The sequence below is a fragment of the Nannospalax galili genome, unplaced genomic scaffold, assembly GCF_000622305.1.
Source record: "Nannospalax galili isolate Female #2095 unplaced genomic scaffold, S.galili_v1.0 scaffold95, whole genome shotgun sequence".
Classification (NCBI taxonomy): domain Eukaryota; kingdom Metazoa; phylum Chordata; class Mammalia; order Rodentia; family Spalacidae; genus Nannospalax; species Nannospalax galili.
Genome location: NW_008342393.1, coordinates 4,096,288 through 4,111,704, shown reverse-complemented (window position 1 = coordinate 4,111,704; position 15,417 = coordinate 4,096,288). Strand labels below are relative to the sequence as shown.

Genomic DNA, 15,417 nt, shown 5'->3' with positions numbered 1-15,417 from the left:
TTTATGTGACTGATTGAACTGCCTTATGATTTCAAGGTTATTGGGCATCTGAATTTTCCACTTGTTACTGTTCATATGAACAAAGATTCTGTCAGTTTTGAGTTGCTTGAATAAGAATCCTCACATTTTTTACTGAGAGTTTTTTCAAATAATATTTGGAAGGGCTGTCCCTTCCAGCTGAGGAGTAACCAGCAACCAAATCTATGTATGTGTTGCTTAAACTTCCTGGCTTCTTTTTTTTTTCTAATTTTTTAAATTGAATTTTTGTGTAATTCATACATAAAATCATCCCTTCCCCTTTGGTACTCTCCCATAGCCCCTCCCACTGGCATTCATACATTCTGTCATTTGTATTAAGGCCTGTTATATAAAATTAGTGTCCTGAGAGGTCCCTCGGTGCAAGGTGACTAGGGTTTAGTCCGCCTGTCTAGAGTCTTTCTCTTCAAGACCTGGCTTGTTTTTGAGTAAGAAGTCCAGATGTGTTAGACTGTGGATTGCTTTCTTTTTTTGCTCTTTAGACTAGATGGCTCCTTGCAGGAGTTGTGTGTCTGTCGTTTGTCTTGCTGGTATCATTATGAAATAGGAAAGTGGGGGCCACTTTTTCTAGGGTGAAAACTATAGAAATATAGCTCAGAGTTATCTGAGTTAGAAGGGTCAGTTTCCCTCACCAGGAGCCTAAGAGTCTTTGAAGAAGCTTGGAAGTAAAATTCCTAGACCAAGACGCAATTGAAAAGAGCTTCTTCTCTAATAAATACTGGCTATTCTAATGAGTCATTTCATGCCGTTTTCCATGCATTTAGAAATACAAACTCAACCTAACAATACAAAGTGAATAAAACTTCTATCCAGTAAATGGAGTTTTAGTGTCCCTGTATGGTTGGAGAACACTTGATGAAAATACTCATTGTACCATTATGAGGTAGAGTGCAGGCAAGTATCCCAGCTATCAGTTAGCTGTGTCAAATAATGGGCTTATACTGTAAGGTAACAATAGTTCCAAAGGCATAGCACCACATATGTAATCCAGGAGGCTGCCTCTTAGGAATCTTGCCATTTGGGGGTGGGCGGGGGGAGTGTTCAGCAGTAGCAGTCATATTTGTTTAACAGAATAGTTGCTAATGGTTAGAAAACTTTGCAGGCATTGTTTATTAACTACTACACTAGATAAGTAAAACATAGTTTGGGTAATAGCTGTTCCCTCTCCATTTTAGTTGTAAATTAAAAGAGTGAAATACTAGAGTATCAACATCTTTATAAATGTGTAAAATGTGGCAGTTTTATATTTGATGAATTTGAAATTTGAATTTCATGTAAGCCTAATAGTCACAGATCATACTTGGTTGCCTGAGTGAAACAATGAGAATTGGATGATTTTATTTAAAGTTAAGTGTTATATAAATACATCAGTTTCAATCTTCATATTTGCCCATCTTAGAGACTTGCATTTCTTTTTTCTTTGTTTTTGTTTTTGTTTTTTGTTTGTTTGTTTGTTTTGAGATGGGTCCATCTGTAGCCCAGGCTGACCTCAGACTCACAACTATCTTCCTGCCTCAGCCTCCTGAGTAGACTGTAGACTTATATTTCAAGAAAAACTTTAAGGGACTGGATATATGGCCTAGCAGTTAAGAGCACTGACTGTTCTTGCAGAGGACCTGGATTCAGTTCCCAGCACCCACATGGCAGGTAACAACTGTCTATAATTCCAATTTCAGGGGACTTTATGCCCTCTTCTGACCTCTGTAGGCATTGCAGGACACTGGAGCCCTTACACGCATACAGGCAATATACTCATATACAAAAAAACAAAAATAATAAAATATTTTTTTAATTAAAAAAGAAAAACTTTAAGATAATGGGAAATTCCTAATCTGTTGGAAACGAAAGCCAGTTTTCAAGTTTCTCCTTTAAATATTACATCTGGTATTTTAGGCAGTGCTCTAGCCCTTATTGTAGTATTTTCAAGTCCACAGTGGGGGCATCCTTTTCTCGTTTGCTTCCTTCTTTCCCCCATTCTGTGCCAATCCCTGTGTTGACATCCTTGATTTGGAAACTGGTTGGCCTGCCCACTCTTGGCAAGTCTTACCCTATGGTTAGGTCTGGGGCTGAGTTCCAACATTCTCTCTTCACTTCCCCATATGAAATTCTCTTAGGAGAAATCCTGTAGTTAACTTTAGATTTGCCTTACTGACTTAGAAGGGAAGTGAGATGACACATTGGAAACGAGGAGATGTTGAACAGGGAAGCGTCTGCTGGGTTCTGCTGATGCCATCAGTTTCTTCCCATAGAACCAGGTGTGCCATCTGTTCCTCTCACACTTCTCAGTTGGCCACAGGTGCTGAGTGTTGCTTCTCATACTTGGGCTTGTGCCTAGTGAGACTTGTTTTCTGTTCCAAGGCTCTCTGTGGACTTAGTAGCATTCAGCACTGCAAGACAGTTGCGTGGGGGTGTGTATTGGATGTATGGGTTTTAAAAATGTCTGCAATTGATCTAAGTTCTTAGCACTGTTCAAAGCTAGATAATTTTTTATAAGTTCTATTCCTTTGACCTGTTGTTTGCCCTATATCAGCAAAATATTTATAAACAAGTTTATTTAAGTTCATGTTTATATTTTATTTACTATTAGTTTAGTTATTATTGCTTATTATTTAGAGGTTTTTATAAAAGTGATATTCATGTATTATTTATGAGTGCCCACTATGGTCTATTGTTCCCTCAGTCTGTGGCCCAGAGATACTTTTTGGCCATCCTGATGTACTCATATGGTTGTTTCAAAAAATTTTTTTGTTCTCTCGGGGACCACAAGAGGGAATCCTAAAGTGAGAGACAGAATCACACATTTGTGTGTTTAACCTTTATTTCACTAACATTATTGTTATTGAATGTTTAAGTGGCATTAGATCATAAATTGGAAGTGTCAAATGGGTGGTCCTGCTTATAATGTGCCACCCTGGGTACACTTTCAGGTCTCAGTGATTTCTGTTAGGAAAAATGGTGATTCTTCCAAGTTGATTTTCTTTAACATATTAAGAAGCATTTCAGTGCATATCCTGAATCATCCCTTATCACAGTCCTTTGAGCTAGGTTAGCTCCATTTTCTTCATTTCATGTGCACAGGGAGAAGCAGTGCCTTGGGAGGTCAGGTCATCTTTCCTAACATTGTGTGGCAAATTAATGTCAAGGTCATATCAGCTCTCTGTTTCCCATTTCTAGTCTGCTGTGCTACACTAAGTGGAGCTGAATGCCATTCACCCAAGAAAGCAAGGGCTCTCCCAAGTTTTCTTGACAGAGAATATTCGCTTTGGTAATGAAAGGGAAAGACATAAAAGCATTTTTAAATTATACTTTTAATTTTCTCCTAATAACTTGGCCCATAGAAAGCCTTCATGAAAATTTTCTGCCTCTATTAACCCTTTCTGATTACTTATATTGAAAACAGTGTAGGTGCATGGATTCCGCCTTCATTGCCTATGCTGGTAGAGCAGTTTAGTGCCTCTTTATGAGGTTGTAGTTAAAGATGAACTAGGAAACAATATATGAAATACCAATTGTAAAATATCCTTTCCATGAGACGATGGCTCAGCTATTAAGAGCAGCTCTGCTGCTCTTCCAAAGGACCCAAGTTCAGTTCCCAGCACCCATGTTGATTAGCTTACAACCAACCACCTTTCACAGCAGCTTCAGGGGCTTCAACAGCCTCTCTGACCTCCTGAGGTACCTGTGCTCAGGTACAGACACACACACATCCACATAAATAATAAATCTTAAAATACAGACACACACATCCTTTCCATTCTCGGACATAAAATATCCCTTCAGTAGCCTGAGAATATGTATTTTGCCAAATTTATGACTGTAATGCCTGCATGTGTGTAAGGGTAACTATATCATGCAGTGCTTGCGGAGGACAAAAGAGGATGTCACCAGGGGCTGGAGAGATGGCTCAGCAGTTAAGAACACTGGTTGCTCTTGCAGAAGACCCGGGTTCGAATCCCAGTATCCACATGGCAGCTAACTGTCCATAACTTCAGTCCCGGGGATCTGATAGCCTCTTCTGACCTCCTCAGGCATTGAGAGACACAGGTGCACTTAACCTACATGCAAGCAATGCACACATACACATAAAATAAAAAATAATAAAATTTTTTTAAAAAGAGGGTGTCAGCACCCCTGAAACTGGAATTACAGATGATTGTTAACTGCCATGTGAATGCTGGGATTCGAACCCAGGTTTTCTATAAGAACCACCAGTGCTCTTAACTGCTAAGCCATCTCTCCAACCCAGTATATCCATTTTTTCCTTATCTTTTTGTTAATGAATTCTTTGTATACATTAGGTACACTAAGGGGAAGAACCAGTATTTGATTGTTCTTTACCTAAAGAAATGTTAATTTAATACACATGATGATGTAGGAAACACACCACTGAAAATAAGTTCACCAATAACTTGGAAATAACTTGTATGTACATGCTACTCCTTTATTCCCTAAGATTTGTCTCTCTAATGAGAAAGTTATTTTAAATTTTATGTTATTCCCTTATTATATATATATGCCTGAGTGATACATTATTTAGGTGTTTCAAGCTATATAAAAGTGATAACAAGGGGCTGGAGAGAGTGCCCTTGGAGGACAGAAGAGCCTGTCAGATCTCTAGCCCCATAAAATACTTTTTTTTTTAAGTGATAAGCCAGTTGTGGTGGTACATGCCTTTAATCCCAGCACTTGGGAGGCAGAGGCAAGCAGATCTCTGTGAGATGGGGCCAGCCTGGTCTACATAGCAAGTTTCAGGTCAGCCAGGGCTACAGGAAGACCTGTCTCAAAAAACAAACAAGAAAAGTGATAGATAGGTTGTGTGTGTTGTCATCTAAGACTTTTTTTTTTTCACATTGTTTCTTTTTTTTTTTAGTAAGATATTTTATGATTTTTATTTTATGTGTATGTGTGTATACCGTGCGTGTAGGTAAGTGCACATGTGTCATGCAATGCCCACAGACAGAAGAGGCTGTCGGAGCCCCTGGAACTGGAGTTACAGACAGTTGTTAGTTGTCATGTGGGTGCTGGGATTTGAACCTGGGTCTTCTGCAAGAACAGTCAGTGTTCTTAACCACTGAGCCATCTCTCCAGCCCTTCACATTATGCTTCTAAAATTTATATTTTGTATGTAGTTTCTTTTTAGTGCAGTAGGATAGTCTGTTGTATGAATGAACAGTTTATTTGTTCATTCTTTTTTTTGATTGACATTTAGGTTGTTGCTAGTGTTTTGCTTTGAGTAAGAATGTTGCTACTATAAACAATTTAGCATAATGCTTGTTTATTTTCTTGATATTTTGCAAAAATCACATAGAAGGCTGCCCATGGTGGCACACACCTTTAATCCTAGCACTCAGGAGGCGGAGGCAGGTGAATCTCTGTGAGTTCAAGGCCACCCTGGTCTACATAGTGAGTTCCAGGACAGCTAGGACTACAGGGAGACCCTGTCTCAAAAAGAAAAAAAGACACAAAAATCACATAGATGTTAAAAACAATTTATAATGGATTTTTACTTTATATGTAGATGAAATATACAAGACTTGGCACAGTCTGTGGTCCTTCGTGAAATTTCCTTTTAAAATTTTAGTTATGAGTTTTCCTTTTTAAAGAAAAAGAAATTGACTTTAAAAGTGAAGCTTTCTTACAATTTGTAACTTTGGGGATTAGACAGCCTTCCTGAGACATTTTCATGCATTCATTTATAAGACAACATAAATGTCACAGTCACGTCATCTTCACAGCTGCAGTTCTGAATGAGTCTCTGTAGTTGATTTTATAGGCAATAAAAAAAAAATCTTTAGTTTTCTCAAAATGGTCTCATTTTAGCAACATCATTTGCAGAGGAAAACAATTCTTCTCTAAGTTAAAAGTTTGGGCTCAGAAGACTCATTCGTGAGTGCCATTTAAAATTTATTTTTAATTAAACATATTTAATGTTGGTAAGAGGTGCCAGACATTAAGAGCTCTGGAGACTCCAGGCATCCATATATCTACAGAACAAGCCTGGCTCAGGCAGTAAAGGTACATTCTCTTCCCTGCTGTGTTCCTGTTTGTGTCCAGAGAGAAGAATTGTCCCACCGAGGTCTGTCACAGTCTTTGGGCCCCACTTGTTACCAAGCAAGCAACTAACCAGAAGAAGGTCCACTGCTAATTATAGTTCATGTGAAATTCAGCTTAGCTTTTGCCAATTCATTTTACCCAGTCTACCAAATTGCCATCAAGTGTTAATGATTTTGGTCTCCTATCAGCCTGGTTTAATTCAGGCTAGGTACACAGTGCCAAAATCTTTCTCCATTCCCTTTGTTGGCTATCCCTGGAGATTCCTGCCTTTTCCTATGAGGAAGTAGAATTTAATTGTTCATTTCCTTTTCCTTTTTTTAAAAAATCAGTATTTAGAACTATAACTGGGAACAGACAACTTCCACTTTTAGTTTTAATATTAAAGAAATGCAGATGTTAATATGAGAAAATGACTGAACCAAATTAGAAATCTTAGAAAGGACAAAAGAGAATCTCTGTGGGGTGATTTGTGCTGGAGCATGGGCTATTAAAATAATGTTATAACCTCTCTCTGATAAACGTGCTGCTAATACTAAGCACATTTATAATTGATTAATTTGGCTGTCTCATTGTGCAGGGCCGTAACAGCTAGTTTTAAACAAATGAATAAGTTTCTTGACCTGGTAGTAAATATCCTACTCTTGCACAGAAGGGATTACAGGTCATTTGGATCAAGCATTAACTTTGCCTCTGGGTTTATGACTGCAGCTAAGGAATGACTTGCATCTTGAAGGTCAAAAGAAATCTAGGTCAACGGATGAAGAACATCCATTCTTCAACTGTCTTTCTCATCTGACTCTTAGCAATAGCAAGAGTAGGGAGTTAATTCTCAAGGCTTGTAAGTTCTGCTTGGATTTAACTTTTCTGGTCTAATGTATTGTAGGAGATGAAGTGCAGTGGTGGGCACGTGACTGCTTTGTGGGTCTTATGTTTTGTTTGGTAACTAACATTTATTTCATGTTAATGTGATTTCTAAATCCTTATAATTGGTATCCTGACATCTGAATTTCACTGACCCATCTAGAAATTTAGCTCGGTTTCTATCGAGATTGAACAGTTAATTCAACTAGTTGAAACATGCTGCTGAAGCCACGGTGCAAAAATGGAGCCTTCTATAAGCCTGGCCTTGTCATTCTGTTCCAGAGTTGTAAGTGCTTGTGTAAGCTGCAGTCAGCATCTTGAACACCATTGTCATAGATGACTGAGTACAGGTATAAAACTTACATACACTCATCCAGTTATCACAACTGGGAAGGCCTTCCAAGCTCAGTTTTTATAAGTAGTGGGTCAGTAATATGCTCATTAAGCAAACATCTTTGAGAAAGTACCAGCTACTTACTAAGCCCTATAGAGGCTATACTTTATTTGTGTTTCAGACCTAAATAAAATAAGTGAAATATTTTTGGGCTTAAGTTACTAGATCTCTTTTCTTTTTTGGTCTTTTTGAGACGGTGCCCCTGTAGCCCCAGCTAGCCTGGAACTCAGTATGTAGACCAGGCTGGCCTCGATCTCACAGAGGTCTACCTGCCTCTGCCTCCCCAAGTGTTGAGACTAAAAGCATATGCTGCCATGTCCCAGGATTACTTTTCTTTTGAGAGTTTTAGGTAGTGATTACTGTAAAAACTCTTCGTCTTTAACCTTTTGTTTAAGGCAAAAAAAGTGAACACTTGAGATTTAGCATTTGTTCCTGTCACTTTCCCCTAGTGGCTGTGTTGGGTTTATAGTGCTAGGGGGTAGAACTTACTAGAAACTGGAGAAGTTACTCTATAAGGCTATCATCATTGTCCTAAGGTGGTATAAAAAAGTATTGAGGGTAGCCTGGTCTACATAGTGAGTTCCAGGCCAGCTGGGGCTACAGGGAGACCTTGTCTCAGAAAAGAAAAAGTATGGTTGTGAGTAAATGGGAAATTAATTGAAAAGTAACTGAGCCAGAGGAGAAAGCCTTGATTTATGGAGTTGGTTTCAGGAAAATATGTTATATAGGGCCTGGAAGGATGACTTAGTGGTCAAGAGCACTTGACTGCTCTTGCAGAGGACCCAGGTTCAGTTCCCAGAACCTACATGGTGGCAAACATTACCCATAACTCAAGTTCTACAGGATCCACCACTGTCTTCTGGCCTCCGTGAGCTTTCACACGTGGGTGCACTCAACATATATGCAGGCAAAACACTCATACAGAAAATAAGATAAATTTTTAAAAAATTATCTGCGTGTTTTATAGCACTGAAGCAAAAGTCTTCTCTCTACCTGCTGGTAACAAACACTGTGGTTCTGTTTCATTATAATTTACAGGTGAGTGTGGTACAAGATTCCGTCAATATTTCTGGCCAGAATACCATGAACATGGTAAAGGTTCCTGAGTGCCGACTGGCAGATGAGTTAGGAGGGCTGTGGGAGAATTCCCGGTTCACAGACTGCTGCTTGTGTGTAGCTGGCCAAGAATTCCAGGCTCACAAGGCTATCTTAGCAGGTTGGTATTTATTCATGGTTCACTTTATGATTTTAGTGTAACAAGGAAAAATAGTGGCTGCATAATCACCTTTGGAACAACTTCAGCTTTTGAACTCTGCTCCTATTTTTATTTCATTTTCGTTTTTTATTTGGTTAGTTTTTGTTTTGGTTATTTGAGACAGAGTCTCACACTGTAATTTGGGCTGACCTAAAGTTGCTATGTTAGCCCAAACCGTCCTCAAACTTTCAGTCCTCATGCCTCCTCGCAAGTGATGGAATAATATGCATACACCACCATACCCAACTCTATTTTTATATTCTTTTTTTAAAATATTTATTATTTTTATTTTATGTGTATGAGTGTATTGATGTATGTAAGTGTACCTGTGTCATGCAATGCCTGTGGAGGTCAGGAGAAGGTGTTGGATCCCCTGGAACCGGATGGTTGTTAGCTGCCATGTGTGTGCTGGGAACCAAACCTTGGTTCTCTACAAGAGCAGCCAGTGCTCTTACTAACCACTGAGCCATCTCTCCAGCCCCAGTATGTTGTATCTAAAGAGAGATATTTGTTCACTCTTACCCACCCCACTCCTGTTAATTTTCTTATGGTGTTGTGATTAGATGGTGGAAAGTGAACAGCACTGTTTATAATTCTATGTGTGTCACTAAATGATGACCTGCCTTTGCCTCCCAAGTGCTGGGACTACAGGCATGCACCACCACACCCGGCTAGACATTAATTTTAAAAAATACTATTTTTATTTACATGTCTGCATGTATTGCCTGCATGTAGGTAAGTGTACCTGTGTCGTGCAATGCCCGCGGAGGACAGAAGAGGCTGTCAGAGCCCCTGGAACTGGAGTTACAGACAGTTGTTAGCTGCCATGTGGGTGCTAGGATTCGAAGCTGGGTCTTCTGCAAGAACAGCCAGTGTTCTTAACTGCTGAGCCATCTCTCCAGCCTCAGGACATTAATTTTCATAACCAAGAAAACTGTTCTCCATAAAAATGCCATTTCTGGTTTGTCTCTCTAATAGACTTAGGCAACCATTTTCAAAGTATAAACGATGGTATACAAAAGTATTAAATGTCCTTGCACTGGAGAATAACTGTCAGAGAACTTAAGAGCAGGTGACCGCCCCTAGTTGGGCTTTGGATGTCATGGAGAGGATTCTGGTCTAGAGACTGTGTACTATCAGACTGAGACATAGGTAGGCTTTGGAGGGTTTTGCCTTCTGCTCACTATAACTATACTAGGAGAATGAGACTATTGCTACTGACCCAGAGGATAGGTCTTGCTCTTTTAGACCAGAAAGACTCATCCAAAGGAGGACCTGAGAGAGGACTGACTTTATCTTACAGAGAAGGGGAGCCATAGCCACATGCTCTGCAGACCACAGGAACTATGCATGTATGACATGACTCTCCAAGTGACATACCTCTTCACAAAATTCTTCTGCTGAGACTTCTCTGCTCCATCATTCTAAAGTACACATCTTAGATGATCACAAGCTGCCTCATGTAACATTTCCCATTCCCTGCCTCAACTAGGTATTATTGCTAATGCTGAAGGAAGTCAGTAACTCAGGCTAGTATCTGCCTATATCGCAATGCCCTCAACACTGCCAGTGTGTTTTTCTTTTTATTATTATTATTATTATTATTATTATTATTTATTATTATTATTATTGTGTCTGTCTGAGTATATATACATGTATCGCCTAAGTGCAGGTGCCCTTGGAGGTCAGAAGAGAATGTTGGACCCGTAGAACTGGAGTTAAAGGCAATTATGAGGCACCTCATGTGTGTGCTAGTAACCAAACCTGGTCCTCTGCAAGAGCAGCAAGTGCTCTTAACTGCTGAACCATCTCTCCAGCATTCTCCCCTTTAATGTTTGCTTTTTGCTTGTGTGTGTATGGTGGCTGCATGTGTTTACATTTGTGTGTACAGGTATATGCACATGTGTATGTGTGTGTGTGTGTATGTGCATGTGGAGGTCAGAGGTTGGTGTTGAGTGTCTTCCATCACTTTCCATTTTATTTATTTATTTTTGATTTATTTTATTTTATTTTTTGAGATAGGGCCTCCCTGTAGCCTCAGCTGTCCTGGAACTCACTATGTAGACCAGGCTGGCTGTGAACTCACAGAGATCCACCTGCCTCTGCCTCCTGAGTGCTAGGATTAAAGGCGTGCGCCACCATGCCCGGCCTCCACTTTATTTTTCAGATAGGACGTGGAGCTTACCATTTTGGCTGGAGTGACCAGCCCATGAGCTCCAGTTATGCACCTGTATCCCCTCCATACCCCCATCTAGTGCTGGGGTTACAGATACATACCTGGCTTTTAAGTGGCTTTTAGGAATCTAAACATAGGTCCTCGTGCTTACACACCAACACTTTATTCACTGAACCATCTCGTCAACTCCACCAGTGTTTTTCTAGATATAGTCAGTTTCTTTTCCTTTTCTCAACAATAGATATTTCAGACTTCAGTCACTCCCCTCTAACCTCCTCCAAAAAGGAGGATGGATGCCTTTGCCCACCCTTTCTTCCCAGAGGACTTTTGACTCTTGCTCTCCTCTCGCCTTCATTCTCACTGTTCACAGTGGATTGTTTTCTATGCTTCTGCTGTGTTTAAATCACATCCTGCCTGCCCAGAAACCTTACTCTTCCAGTTATGTATGTTTGTACCCTCTCTCCTCTCTTTCTCTCCTTCCCCTCTCTCCCTCCCTCCCTCCCTACACACACACATGCACGCACGCACGCACACATTCACTGTCTACTTTCCCCTGCTTGTCCTCAGTTCACCTCCATGCTAGGAAAGCAATTTTTCAAAGTTATGTGCATGACCTGCTAGTTCCTAAATTTGAGAGGCTGTAGTTCATATACTACTTGACTCCTCTCACCACTTTTCTCCTGATTCTTGTGCTTCCCCCCAATAGTACAGAAAATTGAACCTAAGGTCCCACACATGCTCTGCAAGCACTCTGCCACTGAGCTACAGATCCTGCTCTTTAGAGCTACCTCTAATGTATAACTTCCCTCTTCACCAATCCCTTCAAACACTGGCCAGCCCTAAAGGTCTGCTTCAGTTCTGTTTGCCCTCTATTCTCTCTGGGGATTCCATTCCCATCACATCAGCTGTGGTCTATGTATTGATGACTTTCTAAGCCCTACCTGCTGCTGTGCACCCCTCTGTCTTTATTAAAGCAGCAATTCTTTAGTGCCTATATCATGCTAAAGAGTGTAACTCTTTTGAGAAAAGAATGGTGAGAATGTCCTTCTGATACAGATTAAAATATTGAGGTTCAGAGGATTAAATGATTTGGGAAGAAATGGTTAGAAAATGACAGAGCTAAAATTAGTTCTTTCTGACATTATAGGCCAAAAGCTCCAGTTCTGTACTAGCGCAACGCCTTCCCACATACCCACCTGTTCTTCCACTCTTAGGTAGTGGTTGGTATTCTCGACTTTGACCCCCAACCTCTGATTCATTCAACAACATGAAAATCCTGAGATTTTAGTCATTTTATTATTTTATGGTTGAATTAAGTTTACTTATTTTTCATGGTGTTTATGAGTGTTCATAGAATGTGTATAGATAGGTTAGAGCACTGTTTCCTAACCTGTTTTCATCATTCCCATCCCTAAAGAGAAAAACTAAACTCTCCATAATGAATGGAAGTTAGTGCTAAAGAAGACAGTTTTACCAGGTAGAGTGAGCTTTGAAGGACCATAAATCATTATGCTGTCTAAGGCTTTACCACCTTTGGGGGATGGTACCCTCTCCATTGAGAATGTATAGCTTGGAAGAAGATAGCTTGCCATAAATGCACATCATCCAGCCTAGTGCATGCCATCAAGCCTAGCTCTTTCTTGCTATGTGATCTCTAGAGGTGCCATTGTTCCCACCAAAAGTTCAGGTATTTTTGGTATTATTTCAGGTATTATTTCAGCCGGGCGTGGTGGCGCATGCCTTTAATCCCAGCATTCCAGAGGCAGAGGCAGGTGGATCTCTGTGAGTTGAAGGATAGCCTGGTCTACATAGTGAGTTCCAGGACAGCTGGGGCTACAAGGAGACCCTGCCTCAAAAAAAAAAAAAAAAAGTTCAGGTATTAGAACACCCTGCTGAGATCATGGAGTAATTTCCCTTTGAACCTCAAAGTCTACACCAAAGTATATACCATTTTATTCTGCATAGATGAATAATTTCCTTAAAATGTAGATGATTAAAATAGAGCTAATGAAATGTTTTGAAAACACATGTGAAGAGATTTTACAATTCTGGTGTGATTTGGGGCTGAGAACCTTTCCTCAGAATGGAACAAGAGGGAAAATGATCTTTGTCATCACTGGGGATGATCATCTACTTTCCATGAGATAACCTCATATGTTTGTTTCCCTCTCACTTTGTAGCTCGTTCTCCTGTTTTTAGTGCCATGTTTGAACATGAAATGGAGGAAAGTAAAAAGGTACGTAACAGGGTGAACATGTGTCTTCTTAACCAGGTGATTAGAGTCAGATTATTTCCCAGTTCTGCAGATTTATTTTCCTAATTACCTTTTTCTTACTGTGTTATTAAAATGGAGTACAATTCCCTGAACAGATACCTTCTGAGAGCAGAGAGGTGGTCTGGAAGTATTCCAGGTCAAGTGAACTCACTTAATGCCCAGCAGACCACACGAACAGTTTGGGAGTAAAGATGTTAGGCATGTTTCTACTCAGAAAACTCAGGAAATAAAAAAATCAAAGATGTAGTTGTTTTGCTGCTATATTTGAGAAAGCAAAGATTGATTGTATGTTGGGAGATTGTTTATATGTTGCTGCTACACAATACAATGGGATGGAGTGGAACAGAACAGTGAGGATCCATTTTCTATTCATGTTGGATTTTAAAATCATACATGCTTCTCTCCTCACCAGAACTTAAGATCATGGAAAATAGTAAATAGTTTAAGAATTTTGTTCTGTCAGGCTGTTTCTCATCCTCAGTTTTTCTGATACAGAATCGAGTTGAAATTAACGATGTGGAGCCTGAAGTTTTTAAGGAAATGATGTGCTTCATTTACACGGGGAAGGCACCAAATCTTGACAAAATGGCTGATGATTTGCTGGCAGCTGCTGACAAGGTGAGATAAAAGTAAAAGTAGGAAAAGAACCAGAGGACCAGGTGTTACTGTTACCTTTCTAGTTTCGTCAGAGGACTTCTCTGTTGCATTATGGATAAAATGAGCATACATATATCTTGGTTTTGGCAAGATAGTCATAATTTATACCCAATATAGCAGTAACCTTTTGGTCCCAAAAGTGTCCTGCTATGAGTGTGGTAAACTGTCAGGGTCACCCTGACTATGGAGAAGAAGGACATACTTGATACTCACATCTCTTCTTATTCTATCTCAAATTGAACCCTAGCAAGTGTGAATATTCAAGTAGCACTATCATTTAGATTGTGCTTTATAATTTGCAAGATATTCTTACTTCATTAGCTTATTTAAACTTTATCAAAAAGAGAATAGTCTTGGGCCAGTAAGATGGCCCAGTGGGTAAGGACACTTGCTGCCAAGTCTGATGACCTGAGTTTAATTTCCAGAACCCACATTATGGAGGAGAGAACCAGTTCCCACAAGTTGTCCTCTGACTACACACACGCCTATACACACAATAAATAAATAAACATAGTTACTGAAACAGAGAAAACGGTTGGAGAGATAGCTCAGCATTTGAGAGCACTGACTGTTCTTGCAGAGGACCCAGTTTCTGTTCCCAGCACCCACATCGCAGATATCAACCATCTGTAACTCTAGTTCCAGGGAATCTGATTTCTCTTCTGGCCTCCATGGCATTGCACACACAGGTGCACTTATCTACACACAGGCAAAACATACACATAAATCAATTAAGTTGAGCATGGTGGCACATGCCTTTAATCCCAGCACTTGGGGTGCAGAGGCAGGCAGATCTCTGTGAGATTGAGGTCAGCCAGCCGGGGCTACAGGGAGACCCTGTCTCAAAAAGACAAAAAAACACATTTAAAAAAAATTTGAGGGGGGTCTTTTTTTGAGACAGGGTCTCCTCAGCTGACCTGGAACTCACTATGTAGACCAGGCTGGCCCTGAACTCACAGAGATCCACCTGCCTCTGCCTCCCGAGTGCTGGGACTAAAGGTGTGCGCCACTACACCCAGCAATAAATAAAAACGGAGGAAAAAAAATAATCATTTGCCTGGTGTTCTGGTTACTGGTTTATCCAAGTCAAATAGTTGTCATTTTACTGCAGGATTTCTCAGAAGCTAGAGTATCTTAATGTGCATTGGGGGTTTTCTAAAAGCAAGTGATGATAGGCACTTACCTAACTTAGTTGATCCTGGAATCTCCCCCCAACCCTCGGGATCATGTCTGAGGATTAGAGGACCTCAGAACACAGTGGGAAACTTGACTTCCATTTTGTATGCACATCAGATGGAGCCCTGAGGCCTCCCTGCCTGGTCCTGAGTCCTGGGCAGATACCACTTGTGGGGGGCAAGAGGATTGATATTTGCCCTGTGGAAGTTTTTCCTAAATAGCAAGCAGAGCAGTTGATGTGAGGGTACTAAAAAGGCTTAACCCTCTAGTAGACCTCATGGGAAAAGTGTGCTGGAGGTGCTGCCTCTTCCTGCCATGCTGTTCCAGTACTCATCTGAGGGAAAAGTGGGCTGTAGCCAAGGGTACCAGAGCCTCCCAGGCTTTTTGTTTATATGTTGTTGTTTTTTTTTTTTTAAATTTTTTTTCATATAGAAAAATTCATTTTTAATGCAATTGACATTAAGATGTTTGTACATGTGTTTCTAATCTCTAAATATCTGATTATTACTAGTCACAGTTGGTTACTTTCTGAG

General features: G+C 40.2%; 1 protein-coding gene across 5 annotated transcripts in view; it reads left to right on the top strand.

Annotated features, from left to right (window-relative positions):
- Spop (speckle type BTB/POZ protein) overlaps nucleotides 1-15,417 on the top strand; it is an 84,353-nt gene that overhangs the window by 62,755 nt on the left and 6,181 nt on the right. For all 5 annotated transcript variants that reach the window (XM_029566076.1, XM_029566074.1, XM_029566075.1 and 2 more), the window contains 3 exons: nucleotides 8,384-8,561; nucleotides 12,957-13,012; nucleotides 13,547-13,669. In XM_029566076.1, coding sequence (XP_029421936.1) covers nucleotides 8,384-8,561; nucleotides 12,957-13,012; nucleotides 13,547-13,669 — 357 coding nt within the window. The remainder of the gene's footprint in view (nucleotides 1-8,383; nucleotides 8,562-12,956; nucleotides 13,013-13,546; nucleotides 13,670-15,417) is intronic.